Below are 15889 nucleotides of genomic sequence, written 5' to 3'. Positions count from 1 at the left end.
GGCGAAACCGGCACTTGGACAAAAGATCGTACTAATTATAAATGATATCCCTAAACGAATATTTTCTGTTCGAGATTTTTTGGTAAGGGTTCGAGGGCTCTCTGAGCTTGAGGGCCCCGGGGCACTGCCCCGACTAACGCCTAGTAAGATAATTACCATTTCTTCGTTTCGCCTAATCATTTCTAATTGTTGTTCCCTCGCAATGGCCTGTCTCACCGCGGGCGGCGGCCGGGCTCGCTCTTCATTACCTAAAACCACAAATTATTCATTATTTTTGTTACCTAAAACCACAAATTATTGATTGTTTTTGTTTGTGGCCTTGAATAATCTCAAGACAATTCACACAGCACCATATGGGTCTATATGTGCTGTGTGTTAAACTAGCTTAAACTGGTGTTATGGGTACTAGATAACTGATACAAATACATAGATTTTCTTTTTCATAAATACATACATACCCATAAACGCCCAGGCTGATACAAATAATCATGAATACAAAATGTTTTGTGAAGTTAGGCGGCGTGCTAAACCGCTAGACAACTGAAGCCGTCAAATTTTATTTTAAAGTTTATTTAATTTACATCAAAGACATCTATCTTAAATATTAAGTTAACATTGAAAAAAGCCGTACAGCCTGGAAAAAGTACTTCGGCCTCATCTATTGTAGCCGCCATGCATTTACCATACATATTTTTTTATTGATAATAGAGGAATAGTGCACTCGTCTATTGGTAAATTCTGCAGGGCACCAGACGAGAATGATAGGATGAACGTGAGTTCAGGTTAGTTAGTCCATCGTGACAAATTCACCAATAACTTATTAGAAAGTTTCCAGGCGGAACCGGGTGGAGATAAACCTTACATTGTAAGCAATGGGGGCACTAGTCCACGACAATCCATTTGCCACGCCAGGGTTGTGTTTGGATATCGTTGGCTCATAGCTCATAGTGGTAAATTCATCAAGAATTTATCACGATGGTTTCCAACCGTATGGAGGTCAACCAGGCATGGTAAATTGTTAGCAATACGGTAATCAGTCCACATTACTAACAATTACTTTCCCTCCGGTACGATATATATTTAAATTATAAAAATTTACAGCCCGCTTAAGTATTTTACGGTCCTTCGGTAGGTACGTCCTTAGCTCAGGTCCCTACAGCTTGTTTGCTATCCTAGTTATATAAAGACTAACAGACCGCAAACGTTGTTTCGCCCTTAAAATCGCTATTAAAAAATTGGGGTTGATGGTAGGAGCGTAAAAATTAGGGGTTTTTATGAAATTTTATATGCATATTCAGTAGGTCTAAGAATCGGCTACTATATATTTTTCATACCCCTAAGTGATAAGGGTTCTTAACCTCTAAGTTCTCAGACCTACTGAATATGCATATAAAATTTCATAAAAATTGGTCAAATTACCAACGGTAACTAACAATGTGACTTTCGGAATTTTCTCGTGGTCACCCTAACCAAAGGAACATTTCTCCCATACATTGTCTCAACCCACCGACGCTTTTTCTGGGAGAACAACTATGTCAATCAGTGAGTGAGTCACCGCAATGCAGCTTTATAGAAGTTTCACAGATAGATATTATAGAAGTTTCATGAAAGAAGGTGTGTGTTACCAAAGAATGCGATCTTGTATATGTCTGGTTCGATGTCCAGCATGAACAGTCCTGCGGGCTGGCGGCGCGGCGCCAGTTGCAGGCCGTAGTCGCACATGGCGGACGCACACGCACTCAACGAACGACGCTCGCTCTCACTGCACAACTGTTCGAATCAAAAATCATTTATCCATGTAAGGACTATACAAAAAACTTGACGTTCATAAGCGGCTAGCTTATGAACAACAAGTTTTATGTATTTTTTTTTCCAGCATGAAACTCGTCAGAACTTCTTTTTTTAAAGCCAGTTTATTTACATTGTGTATGTACATAGGTGTATATGTCTGACATTAAATGAAAATCCCGCGCTTCATAATCTTGGACCCTCAGGGATCCATGAACCACAGGTCAATGAACACTGGTCTATTACAACGCTCCATCACCTAGAAAATCTAGTACTTGGAATTGTGCGTACTATTCGTACCGCATATATCACGGTGACTGTTCTGAGGAATTGTTCGAATTAATACCAGCTGCTATGTTTCACCTTAGACCACCCGTCCGAAACTAAAATACCACCCTGATCATCTGGATGAATGGCGGTCCTCCACAATCCGGTTTTCTAGAAAATTTTTGCCACCCACAACCACATTGTAGAATCACCTTCCAACAATAGTATTTCCGAATCGCTACGATATTGAAACTTTTAAGAAAAGAGCTTATTCCTTCTTAAAACTCCGGCAACGCTCTTGCAATTCGCCTGATGTTGTGGGTGCACATGGGCGGCGCTAATCACTGTCTGTCACCTGTTCTATAAAAAAAATTATACTCACTTGTACATTAGCGGATCGTAAAGAGGGCGACAGAAGATACGGCAACAATGGCAGTAAGTCCAATTGTAGAGATTTCCGACTGAGGGCGACAGAGGGCGCACAACCGCTGTATATTGAATGTACTATACTCTCCAACTCTTGTCTTTTTCTATACATCTGTAAATTAAAAATGTTTTTTTATTGGGGGTTTCGGCTATTATTTGTTGCTTGGACAGATCCAAGCAACAAACAATACGAAACCAGCAATGTGATCTTATGTAGGTCTATTGTATCTATTGTGCTCCCCCTTTTTTCAGAGTTAGCTACCTAGATACGTCAGGGACCAGAATTGAAGGATATTCTTCGGAACTATGTTTTTATCTCTTCATGATAATGTTGCCATATTTAAAGGAATATTTTGTTTATACATGAATGAACAATGAGTGTGTGGTTAATCATTTCAAACTACAAAATAATATTATTTCTATTTTCAAATAAATTAAAAAAATAAACTAGTGTTATGTAACTACAATCAGTTATTTGACAGCTTATTACAAAGCGAAACTTGGCCCTCAATGGAGCCATTAGTGCCAACACGTCGTCGTCAACGTCGCGAGCGTCGGTCGTCATTTTGTTCGTCCAGTAATTCGGCGTCGTAACCGCAGCCAGAGCACGAGTGTCTTTTTTTGCCACCACACTGTTTTGTCCATTGTTTTTGATAATTTTTTCTCTGTTGTGTTTGTTGTAATAGTCCACTAATCTGCAGAATTAATTCGTACCAATGTAGTTGAGTTGGATGGATGGAAATGGATCCTCAACCATGCATGTCAAGATAGCTGTACAGAAGAAGAGACACACGCTTTAGACACCAAATAATGATAGAAAACACAAACACGTATTTGAGGAGAAATTGATTATTAATATGGCTAGTAAAAAAATAATGGTATGTAAAAACATAACTTATAAGATATGGAGCCATATCTTCGTCTAAAATACAAAAAAATGAACAATTTCAGTCTCTGGAAAACGTGGACCAAAACACTGTTTCATAAATTATTGTCAATTTTTCAGACAGATTTTATAATATAATGTCACCGAAAGCAACAATGATTTTTATTGATGATGAATAAAAACAAATTTTGTAATAAGCACAAGTTTTTTTATTTTTATTACCTAACTATATTATGTTAGATATTTTATACATCTATAGTTTTAACTACATGATGTATTGTAAATAACTCATTAAAAGTTTCTCGCAATTTTTTTCTTCATGTTTCAAAAATAAGTATTCATTATAGGTATAAAAAAAAGGAACATAGTTGTCGAAAACTTGTTGGTATGTAAATACAGCTTTCTTGTCGAAAACTATGGATAGACTTTCCAACACTTTTCACTAGATAGACAATTGTCAATTCCATTAATTCAGGATTTTTTTCAATTATTCACTTTGTCACAACACTATTTTTATTTTATCAAATACACAACACAGTAAACGTCATTGACTTCGGCTGCCTTAAAAATACGACTATATGTTTATCTCTTCATGATAGAGTGCAAACTTTCCAAAGGAGATATTTCGTTTATACATGAATAAGCTACCACATAGGATGTGTGGTTTCCTCTGTAGTGGCATTACCTCTTCATGTTCTTTTTATTTAAGTATTTATTATCGACGGTATTAGTATTTATTATTGTGCTAAACTACTATAACATATCGTCAAATAAATTAAAAAAAAATGAAACAATTGTTGCTATAAATTTCTTGGACATCACAAATGCATCTGGCGATACATTATTTTCAATAATAGATATAACGAGTGTTTTGCGTATATTTTCCATGTATTGACGGCGTCGTGTACAGGCCAAAGTAAACTTACCAGCATCCGACCGTCCACTCGACTCAATACATAGTTCTCGAAGATTCCATCCACTAATCTGCAGAATTAATTAGATTTTGTAGTTGAGTTGGTCCACTAAACTCTAAAATTAATTAGAGATAGCTGTACAGTAGAAGATGACACACGCAGACACCAAATAATGCGATAGAAACATAAAAAATAACTTATATTAAAATAATAAAATAACTGAGTACTAGCTAAAAACTCTACTAGTACATTTATTATGTTATTATTTTATAATATAATTAAAACCTTTTCTTATTGGGATATAATGAATTGTCTTTTCTCATACACATTGCACAACTCTGCCTAAGCAAAAATAAAATGTTCTATTTTTTCATTATGAGCTTTTCCATTCTTGTCTAAACTTCTATAACTCATTAATGGCTAGATATTTTGCTACAGTTAAAAAATAAGCCTATGATTATAGAATAAAAAAAATAAGACCTTGATAAAAGTTTTACATGCAAATACAGCTTTCTTGTCGTTATAAACTATGGATATACTTTCCAACACTTTGGGGGATGAAAAAGCCAATCACAAGTAAGCATGGTACAAAGCAATCAATCATGATTAACAATACATTACCTATCATATTCCCCGGCTGCCTGGATCGTCTTCATAATTTCTGCTGGATTCTGATCGTTGACTGTAAACACCGCCTGTAGAGCCTGCATTAGACTCTTGTGACAATCTTTTGTCCCTATTGCTGCATTTTCCACATCCTCCATTTTAAGCTGTAAATAAAATAAGATAATAATGAACAATTGTTGCTATAAATTTCTTACATCACAAATGCTTTTCTAATTATTTTCAATTATTTTCAGTAGAACATTTGTTTGGATGTGTTTTATGTACAGGCAAATAAACTTAAAGACGTTTTAGCATTTATGTATTTAAATATTAAATACCAAAAATGTGCTTTTTTCCACCACTGCCTTTCAAACGCTGTTTTTATCTGATGATTAGCTGTTAGAGACATATGGCATTAAGTACAGATTAATTATGTACAAATAATTTAAATAAAAAATAACTTATATTAAACCAACAAGACACAATTATACAAACCCGCTACCATCTGAAGTAATATATATAAACAACTCTTTGCCACCGTTTCCGTCATATAACTTCAGTTTTCTTTGTTTTGGTTAATATAAATTTAAAAGGTTTGTCATTTTTATTAGGCTAACGTAATCTAAGTAACGTCATATCATATATATACTGGAATTACATAAACTCGGTGGAGAGCGTCGATTTCCACAACACAATTTTGTATACTACTGTAAATGTCATTGTTTCTTCAAAATTTTCGTACACATATTTCTGTTTCAAATAAATAATATATACATATAAATAAAATTGGAGTGTCTGTTTGTAATATTGAAATAACCGTTTTTACTACATGCATATGAATACGGTACATACAGCAAAATAACATTTGTTACAATATTTATCTGTCCGTTTGTTCCGGTTAATCTCTGAAATGGCTGAACCTATTTTGACGGTACTATTTTTGGCAGGTAGCTGATGTAATAAGGACTTAAGCTATTTTTATTTTAGAAAAATAAGGTTATTTCAACACGGACAAAGACGCGGGAATAGGTAGTACATAATAAATATAATTAATAAGGTACCTGTCTGGCCGCGGCGCCGGCGCGAGCGTGTACGAGTGCGAGGAGATGCACGGCGGCACGTAAGTCGCCCGCAGCTCGCGTCGCGAGCGCGGCGAGCGTGCGGGGCGCCGCCGACACGCCCTCGCCCGCGGCCATCCGGGACAACCTCCGGACCACGCGCTCGCAAGTCGCCCCACCCACTTGTATCACCAGCGCTACTGCCCTGTGTGAACGGTTCACTACTTCACCACGCTTGTTTTATGCAATACTACTTGTGCCCGCGCAACTTCGTCTGTTACACATTTACCCAATTTACATAATATCTTTTTGAATGCCCATGTGTTATTCTGATGTATGAGCTACATTACTGTAAAGTTTCATTAAAATCCATTTAGTAGTTTTTGCGTGATATAGTAATAAACATCCATCCATCCATACTCACAAACTTCCACATTTATAATATTAGTACACCAGACCACGTGCTCACAAGTAGCCCAACCCACTTTTATCACCAACGATGCTGACCTGTGAACTGTTCTCTATTTCATCACATTTGTTTTATGTAATACTAGCTGTGCCCGCGGTGTCACCTACATGAAATTTGTATTCTATGTGTTATTCTGATGTATGAGCTACATTACTGTAAAATTTCATTAAAATCCATTCCGTAGTTTTTGCGAGTTACCGCGCATACCTTCCGCGTTTATAATATTAGTAATCAGGACCAACCAAAAGAACTTAGCTTAACTTTTTAATGTGTAGTCCAAAATAATATTCAAAATGATATTGAATTTGAAAACATTTATTTGTTTAGTGTACACTAAACAAAAATCATACCCATTAGCATGCCTTTAGAGAGACTTTAATCTATATTTTATTTCTGTTCTGCATTGTAACTAATGATGACAAGAAAATATATCAATAATCTTGAATTGTAAAACTTGTGCGAATATTAATAAATATATATACAATAATATTTAATATAGATATATAAAGATACATACCTTAGTGGCCTTAGCGACGTGGCATACAAGTCATTGCATATAGCTATAACAGGTCTGCGCAAAGGATGGGTCCTTGCTTTCTTCTTGCCTTCAGCCACAGACGCCGTACACCACTTGACCAGCAATTCTACTGTGGGCAGTGGTGCGCCGTCGATTTCATCTGTAATTATATGCAGGTTATGATTTAAAAATGACCTACTAATATGTAACGATTGGCGGGAAGGGAGATTATGTTATAATGGTTATATAGATTAATAACCGCATTGCTAGCAATGTACCATGACATGTTGACCTCCACGCGATGCCTGGAAGCCATCATGATAAATTCGTGGTGAATTTGCCACGATGAGCTAACTGACCAGACCTCATACTCATTTTATCATCGTCCACTGATGCCCCGCAAGCGTATACAATGCACCATTCCAATTAATCTTTGAAAAAAAAAAACCATTTACATCATGTTCTATATATGCTTATGTACTACTTAGCATTTATGGGCCATGCATTACGATTACATATTACAATTAGAGGGTACGTGTAAAGGTAGGCAAAGACTGGTTTCCTACCTAGTATAAGACAATTAGGTCTTCTGTCCTTGTCAAGCACGGAGCGCATGAGTGTGGCCGCCTGCAGCGCGCCTCGGAACGCTTCCACGCTGCGTTCGTCTGACGCGTTCAACTCCACTGCCCGGTATCCTGACACAAACATATTAGGTTGATCTTAAGTCTCCGCTGTCCCCGGGGGGAAAAGTAGTGTTAGTAAAGTAGACCGTTCATCACAAAATTCACAATTAAACATAAATTTTAAAATTCACCAACCAACTCAACACAAACAAAAAAAACAGTTCATAAATAAATAAAACCCCAACATTATCTGCAGAAGCGAGAGTATACCGTAGGCGCAAATACGGAAGCATAAAAAGAAAATCAAAATTTCTCACTTTAATGAAAAAAAATTTACTATTGTTAGCAATGTACTAAGTTGGTTAGTTCATCTAGACTCATCCATCAGACTAGTGAACAGGTGCTGCTTAGAGGGACTGCTCTGTTCGGGTTCCAAACACTGATTAGACTATTTCCTTTTGACAAAATTGTTCTAGCGATTTAGCACATCGCATTTCTTCCGACGGTCGTGGGTTCGCTTCGGATAATTCCTCGGTGGAGGAACATTTGTATTAATAAGCATGATAGTTTGTTTCACAAAAAATATATTTAATTATTTTTATCAGTTGTCTAACACCTATAACACAAGCTCTGCTAAATTTGGGACTAGAAGACCCCTCTGTGAGGAGTCCTGGATTATTATTATTGATACCATGAATACCACACGCATAAAAACGCTGGAATAGCTTCTCAATTATAATGTTTCAGATCCAAATTACCCATAGAAATCTTAGTAAATTTTGATAGTAATAAGTCACATTTAACAGAAAAAAACTTACCAGATATTTTAGCTAGTAAGTGTGCAAGTGTAGTCTTCCCCACACCTGGTGGACCACACAGCAGCGCCACTTTGTGATGTGGTCTACCATCTTCATCAATCTCTGGTTCCGCTTCTTTTTTGCCTTTCCACTTATTTGTCAATTGAAACTGACCGGTACGCTTGCTGAAACTATTTCGTTGTTGTGGCTCTGAGATCTTCACCTCTTTTTTAAACACTACCTGAAAAACATAGGTAGACTTTGTAAAAATAATAAAAAAACTTTGTTGTCTGTGTGGGTAACGCCGACCAACAAATTCAAGCTGCCAAGCAACTTTGTAGTTTGAGTTTAAGTTTGTTTGAGTTATCTAGTTCTTAGATTTATATCAGTCAATAATAAGAATACAAGTATTTTGAACAGATTTGCAGTGAAATTATAGAATAATATGCATGGCATCTTTAAGTTTTAACACATTACCTGACTAATTCTCACCCAAATGCCCTTTTGTAGTCAATTATACTGATTCCAATTAATTTGGTATGTCATAACATTAAACAGCAGTTAAATGTTTAAGCTTTTGTGGTGTAGCGGTGGCACACACTATCTTACATCCGATAGTCGCAGGTTCGATATCTCGCACGACATACATGAATTCACAAGTTACATTGTTTGTATTGATCTGGTTGTTTTCTATATATATATTTTAAAATATTTTTAATTATTTCTTACAGTTGTTTAGTACCCATAACAAAAGCTCAGCTTAGCATGGTATTAGATAGTATGGTGTGAATTATACTGGGTTATTATTATTATAATAAAGTAATGTGTAGTCAAACCTTGTCCCATAAATGTAGCCAGTGTAACAACGCCCTGTTGACTGGCTCTTCTGATAACAAATCCAAATATGACTGTGGGCGATACTTCTCCAGCCATAGATTATTGTTAGCGTCAGTTTCTATAACTTGAACAGGATCTTCTGACTCTTGAGGTGGCTGACTGAGTTTGTCTTCTAACTAAAAAAATTAAGCCATTTTAACTAATAACTAAATATAATAAACATTTGTATAAATAATTAATAAGAGCTTTTTATTCTTCTTAGAGAAATTTATTGTATATTAAACACAGATACGTAAAGTGTAATAAAATAGGAAACAAAATTTTATACAGTAAAACTTCAATTATTTTGTTGACACTAGCAATATATTATTCACATTCTTTATTTGAGGTGGTTGATGCAATACAATTCCGTACATACTGTTATGTATGTAAACTATGGGTAGTTTGATTATTATTTGTAAATTGATTTATGTGAGGGTACTTATGTAATTATGATGAATATTAAATAGTTTTGCTTCCAATCTCAACCAAGTTGTATCTTTTAATGGCGACTGAGGAAAATAAATGTAATTTTGCGAAAATGATGTCAAATATTAATAATATAGTGCTTCCGGGACATTTTAATCCAAAAACAGACAAATGGAGTGACTATAAAGAACAATTACTGTGTGCTCTCGATGCCGCTGGCTATGGTGAACAGAACATTGATAAAGCTCGTTCATTGTTTTTATCTCAATGTGGAAAAGAGACTTATGGTTTAATTGTATCCTTATTAGTGCCACATCGACCAACTGAAGTGGAATTTTCGCAAATTTTGCAAGTTTTGGACAAATTTTATGAACCGGAAATTAATGAAATTTTACAAACGGAAAAATTTCATAAACGTCATCAATTACAAAGTGAAAGTATTCAGGACTTTGTAGCAGCTGTAAGTTTATTAGCTGTGAAGTGCAACTTTTCGGACTTACAACGTCAGTTGAGGGACAGGCTCGTATTAGGGGTGAATGATGTGCGCTTGAAAAGGGAATTATTGAGAACAAAGGATCTTACTTATGAAAGTGCTCTTCAGTTGTGTCTCAACTATCAAGCCACATGTTTGGATTTATACCCCGATACCAAGGTGCAGAAGCAAACTCCATTCCATGTTTCGGAACCTATGGAAATTGGTAGGATAAAATCGAATGACTGTCGACATTGTGGAAAATTACACAAAACTGGCGAACGATGTCCTTTTGCTAAAGCAAGGTGTTACTTCTGTAAGCGTTATGGACACATTGCTTCTGCGTGTGCAAAGAGACTGGCAAAAGTACACCAGACTACAGAATGTGGTGAGGGAAGCTTAAAATCCTTGCCCGAAGAGATGTTGGGTGTGTATAATTGTGGGGAGAATAACCTCCCAGTAATTAAAGCAGAGGTGAGGATAGATGGAGTGAATCTTTCTATGGAAATAGATTCTGGAGCTTCAAGAACAATAATATCAGAAGAAACTTACCACAAATTATGGGTTACACCACCCCCACTAATTCCTACCAACATAAAATTGGTGACATGGACGCGTGAACCACTGAAGGTGTTAGGACTGGCTAACGTTCGAGCTAGTCTTGGTGGCAAAGAGGCACAATGTGAGCTGTTGGTGATAACAGGCAAAGGGCCAAGTTTATTAGGAAGGAATTGGTTCAAGCCTCTGGCGATACATATTTCTGGATTGTGCTGGACCTATGATGAATTAACATCCCTCACAAATAAATTTCCAAATTTATTCAAAAATGATTTAGGTGAATATACTGGTCCAGAGGTTTCTTTGCATGTACGGCCTGAGATGCCACCAAAATATTTCAAAGCTCGACCAGTGCCATTTCCACTCAAGCAACAGGTGGAAACTACTTTAATACAAATGATTGATGATGGCGTTTTGACACCAGTGAAGTATTCAAAATGGGCCACACCTATTAGAGTTGTTAAAAAAGAGGATGGCAGCTTACGCATATGTGGGGATTATCGTGCCACAGTTAATGTTTCTATAAATACAGACACATACCCACTGCCCACATCAGCCGAAGCTTTTGCAAAGTTAAGTGGAGGACGGGTATTTAGTAAACTTGACCTGAAGCAAGCATATACACAGGTGAAAGTGGATAAAGAGACAGCTAATCTATTAACACTAAATACCCACATGGGATTAATGAGGATGAACCGTTTGGCATTTGGTGTGAGTGCAGCACCAGCTATTTTCCAGCGTTTAATGTCAACAGCATTTGCTAACATGGAAGGAGTAGCATGTTTACTCGATGACATTGCTGTCTGTGGAAAAAATATGGAGGAACATAATGGAAGATTATGTATGGTATTGGGTAAACTGGATTCTATGGGATTTCGCCTTAATTTAAAAAAATGTGTCTTTGCATCAGACAGCATAACCTTTTTAGGACACATGATTGATGGCGAAGGACTACATCCATCTCCATTAAAAGTTAAGGAGATAAAAGAGAAACCTGCACCCCAGAATAAGGTATCATTAAGGGCATTTTTGGGCCTGTACAATTTTTATGAAAAATTCTTGCCTGACAAGGCAACTATTCTGGAACCATTGTACAGACTATTGGACTCAAAACAACCCTGGATGTGGAGTGTTGTAGAACAAGTGGCCTTTGACAAAGCAAAAAGTCTTCTATCATCGGATTTGACATTAGTTGGATATGAATTAAACAGAACATTGCTGTTAATTTGTGACTCTTCTGAATATGGTCTAGGAGCTGTGATGGTTCATGTAATGGATGATGGGTCAGAACGACCAATTATGATGGCTTCTCGAACTCTTCAGCCACATGAGCGGCGCTATGGACAAATTGATAAGGAGGCTCTTGCTATTATATTTGGTATCACAAAATTTCATGAGTATCTGGCTGGTCGTAAATTTGATATTATTACAGACCATAAGCCGCTTGTTGGTCTTTTCAATCCTGTAAAACCCATTCCTGACCAAATATCACCAAGAATGTTAAGGTGGTCACTGAAACTGGGTTGTTATAATTACAATATTAAATATAGACCAGGAAAATTAGTTGGGAATGCAGACTCCCTTAGTAGATGGACAATGCCAAATACATCCGCACTAAAAGAAGAAGACCTGAGAGAAGTGCTACTGCTGGATGAGCAGCCAGAGGGGTGGGACCTTGACGTGACACGAATTGCTGGAGAAACCAAGAAAGATACAATTCTACAGAAGGCTATGTTTCATATACTTCATGGCTGGCCCCGTTCATGTCCAGATCCAGATTTGGAGCCATTTTGGTCTCGTAGAGAGGCTCTTTCACTTAGTAAGGGATGTTTACTATGGAGCAACAGAGTCATTATACCCAAAGCACTACAGAGTAAAGTTTTGGATTTATTACATGCCCCACATGCTGGGGTGGTTCAGACCAAATCCTATGCTAGAGGATATGTTTGGTGGCATGATATGGATCGACACATCGAGAGAGTTGTGTCAGAGTGTGTACATTGTCAGCAAGTCAGAAATAACCCACCGAAAGACCCACAGACATGGATACCTTCTGAAAAACCATGGGGTCGAGTGCATATAGATTTTGCAGGACCCTTCCAAGGAAAAACATTTCTGGTATTGGTGGATAGTTACAGCAAGTGGTTTGAAGCAGAGATTGTTCCATCAATGAGCAGTGAAACAGTTATAAGTGTGCTAAGGAAGATTTTCGCAGCACAAGGATTGCCAGAGATTTTGGTATCTGATAATGGCAGGGCTTTTACCTCAGATGAATTTAATTCTTTTCTTCAGAGGAATGGCATTAAGCACAAATACTCACCTCCATATCATCCAGCCACGAATGGACATATTGAACGGGCTATACAGACTTTTAAAAATAAACTTAAGAAGTTGACATATGCCAATTCTAATATAACTTGGTCAGAGAAGCTTTCAAAAACATTATATCATTTACGCACTGTACCAAATAGCACAAATAAGACACCAGCAGAAATTCTAAATGGTCGTCGATACAGAACTGCTATTTCTAATTTACACCCGAGTTGTGTACCAGATGATGCCCAGAATCAACTCGAGGCAGCAGCAAACCGGGTCCCAAATAGAATCTTTAAAAAGAATCAGGCAGTATTAATCCGTGTATATGAGTCAGGACAAAAATGGCTCAGAGCTACCATTGTGGATATAGAGGGTCCAAGTACATATAGGGTGAGAACAGAGGATGGAGAAATACATAGGCGCCACGCAGATCAGATCTTAGCTCGGGGTAGTAAAGATTGCAATGGCTTTCAACGCAGACCATCCTGGGATCAACCAGATGATACTGAACCAGATGAGTCACCGGAAGTATTAATACCAGACCCTGATTTGTGGCCAGAGATAATTGGTGTGCCTTAAGTAAATTTGTGTAGTGGGCATAGTATGTCATGCAACTGTGAGTGTATGAAAACAATGTATAAAAGTATGTAATTCAATTGATGAATCTATTTAGTATGTAAATTGAGACTTAAAGATTATAAGGGTGAGATATGTTATGTATGTAAACTATGGGTAGTTTGATTATTATTTGTAAATTGATTTATGTGAGGGTACTTATGTAATTATGATGAATATTAAATAGTTTTGCTTCCAATCTCAACCAAGTTGTATCTTTTACATACAATTAGGAAAATCAACATTTTTATTGATTTTCCTATATTTGGGTTGTGTTTCAACCATCATGATGTGAAGGTAGACAAGGCTTTACAACTACCCGGCTGCTCTTAGGTTTAACCGTGATCTTGGCAGTTGAAACAATGCCAAAATAACAATAAAAAATAAATAAAAGAAGATCCCATTAATTGTTTCTTATTGTACATATAAATAATTCAAGAAATTAAAACAACAACTTCTGTTTATTTTCTAAAATGATGTAAAAGATGTAGTAATAACACAAAAATATGAAAAATTCTTACAAGTTTGCGAGCTTCTTCCCAAGCTTTAGCAAATGTTGAATGTAATGATGTCTGATTAGATGTATCTAATGATTTCTCCCATGATTCCTCAGATTCTAACTTCACATAAATTCGTTCACCATCGGAATTTGTAAGGGGCATGAAAGGCCACCTGGAAAGTTTAAATTGAAAAATAAATAAGTGTAGCATGTAGCATAAGTAGTATAAAAGTGTTAATAACAAGTTATTACTATCTAATATATTATTTTTTATAATAAAATTTGAATGGCAAACAATAATAACATATAATAACTATAATAAATAAAATAAACTAAACTAAAGTATAATATTATATCACACAGAATAATACAACATTAGTTAGTATAAACAAGATGTTTTCTAAAATTAACCTTGGTATATCCCGAGACAAATTTTCTTTGGATATATAAGTAAGTTCTACATCACTCTTCCCTCTCGAAGGTTCCAATAGCCTTTGCTTAAGTTTCCTACTTTCTATGATCTTATTTATTAATTCCAAGTCATTCTCTTCTTCTGTCTTCTGCCTTTTGTTCGGCAATTCTATATCTTCAAAATCTATATCATTTATGTCACCAAAAAGTTCATCAGCAGTTCTTTTACTTGGTGCATTGTTTGGTGTCAAATATTCTTCTAATGGCTGTAGGCTCTGACTGGTAGGTTGACTGTCATTTAATGTTATATCACTGTTTTCTTTTGTGAATTGAGTTTTATTTGTTACAGGACTGGAAAAGTCAAGGCTCCTCTTGGCTGGTAATGGTTTCCTTTTCACATTTGAATCTGTGGATTGTTTTTAATAGATACTGATTAATAGTACTTATATTCATAACTATACAGTAAGACCCTGCTTATTGTTGTTTCGTAAACGAAACAACATTAAGCAGGCTCCTTTATTTCAAACCCAACCTGTCAATTCAATTTTGTGTTTATTAAATTTAATACTTAACCCAATTTTTTTAACATTAAAATAGCCTCATTTAACAGTTTCGCTTAGTGCTGTACATTTAATCTCAGGACTAGTCGAAGTACTGAAGTTTATTGTAAATGCTATTGATTTTTCTTAATGCATAATCTCTACTGAGTGGATATTGACTTGTTATTATTTAATTGTTATAAATATGGATTCTGTATATATAATCAATATATGGATTAAAAAACTACTCTGTACAAATGGTTACAGATCATATTTGAAATAATATGATTGCATATATTAAATTAATCTATACCAATTCATTTAGTATGTTTAAATGTCAATATTTAATATAAGATTAAAAGCTTTTCAATAAATGCATATGAAAGTATACAAGGTACAACAATTTATTTGTAAAAAATTGTCTGTTGTTACTACTACTCACTGAAACGGCTAGACTAATTTTGACAAATCTTTCGCTCACATATATTTAAAGTTAGAAGGAATCACTTACACTACTTTTAGGATTAAAAAATATTTATTTTACTAATTTGGATATTTCATATTTTTAAACATGTAACTTTTCATTTAACATTCTACATTTAAAAAAAGGAATAATATTATTTCCATAATTGTTCAATCTGAACTTGAATAGCATTAATGAACATTTCAGCTACTAGAAAATTCAGTCCTAAACTAAAGTAAGTGTAAATAAATCTGAATGCTAAACAACTGAGAGGTACAGGCAAACAAAACCTTGTCAGTCCAATCAGCTGTTCTTTATATTTTAGAATATAATAATCATAAGATTTCTAAGAGGAGATAT

General features: G+C 35.7%; 1 protein-coding gene across 1 annotated transcript in view; it reads right to left on the bottom strand.

Moving 5' to 3' along the window:
* Positions 1 to 15889, bottom strand: part of LOC131851188 (chromosome transmission fidelity protein 18 homolog) — a 48562-nt gene that overhangs the window by 32298 nt on the left and 375 nt on the right. Inside the window, 13 exon segments of the mRNA XM_059201636.1 lie at positions 157 to 248; positions 1626 to 1770; positions 2438 to 2643; positions 4190 to 4208; positions 4210 to 4351; positions 4903 to 5051; positions 5949 to 6150; positions 6932 to 7091; positions 7498 to 7626; positions 8373 to 8592; positions 9188 to 9364; positions 14139 to 14289; positions 14528 to 14933. Of these exon segments, the coding sequence (XP_059057619.1) occupies positions 157 to 248; positions 1626 to 1770; positions 2438 to 2643; positions 4190 to 4208; positions 4210 to 4351; positions 4903 to 5051; positions 5949 to 6150; positions 6932 to 7091; positions 7498 to 7626; positions 8373 to 8592; positions 9188 to 9364; positions 14139 to 14289; positions 14528 to 14933 (2198 nt within the window).

The sequence above is a fragment of the Achroia grisella genome, unplaced genomic scaffold (genome assembly GCF_030625045.1).
Source record: "Achroia grisella isolate CSIRO2021 unplaced genomic scaffold, CSIRO_AGI_Agris_v1 utg782, whole genome shotgun sequence".
In the NCBI taxonomy this organism is placed as follows: Eukaryota; Metazoa; Arthropoda; class Insecta; order Lepidoptera; family Pyralidae; genus Achroia; species Achroia grisella.
Note: the sequence above shows the minus strand (reverse complement) of the source record. Positions and strands in the feature narration are given on the sequence as shown.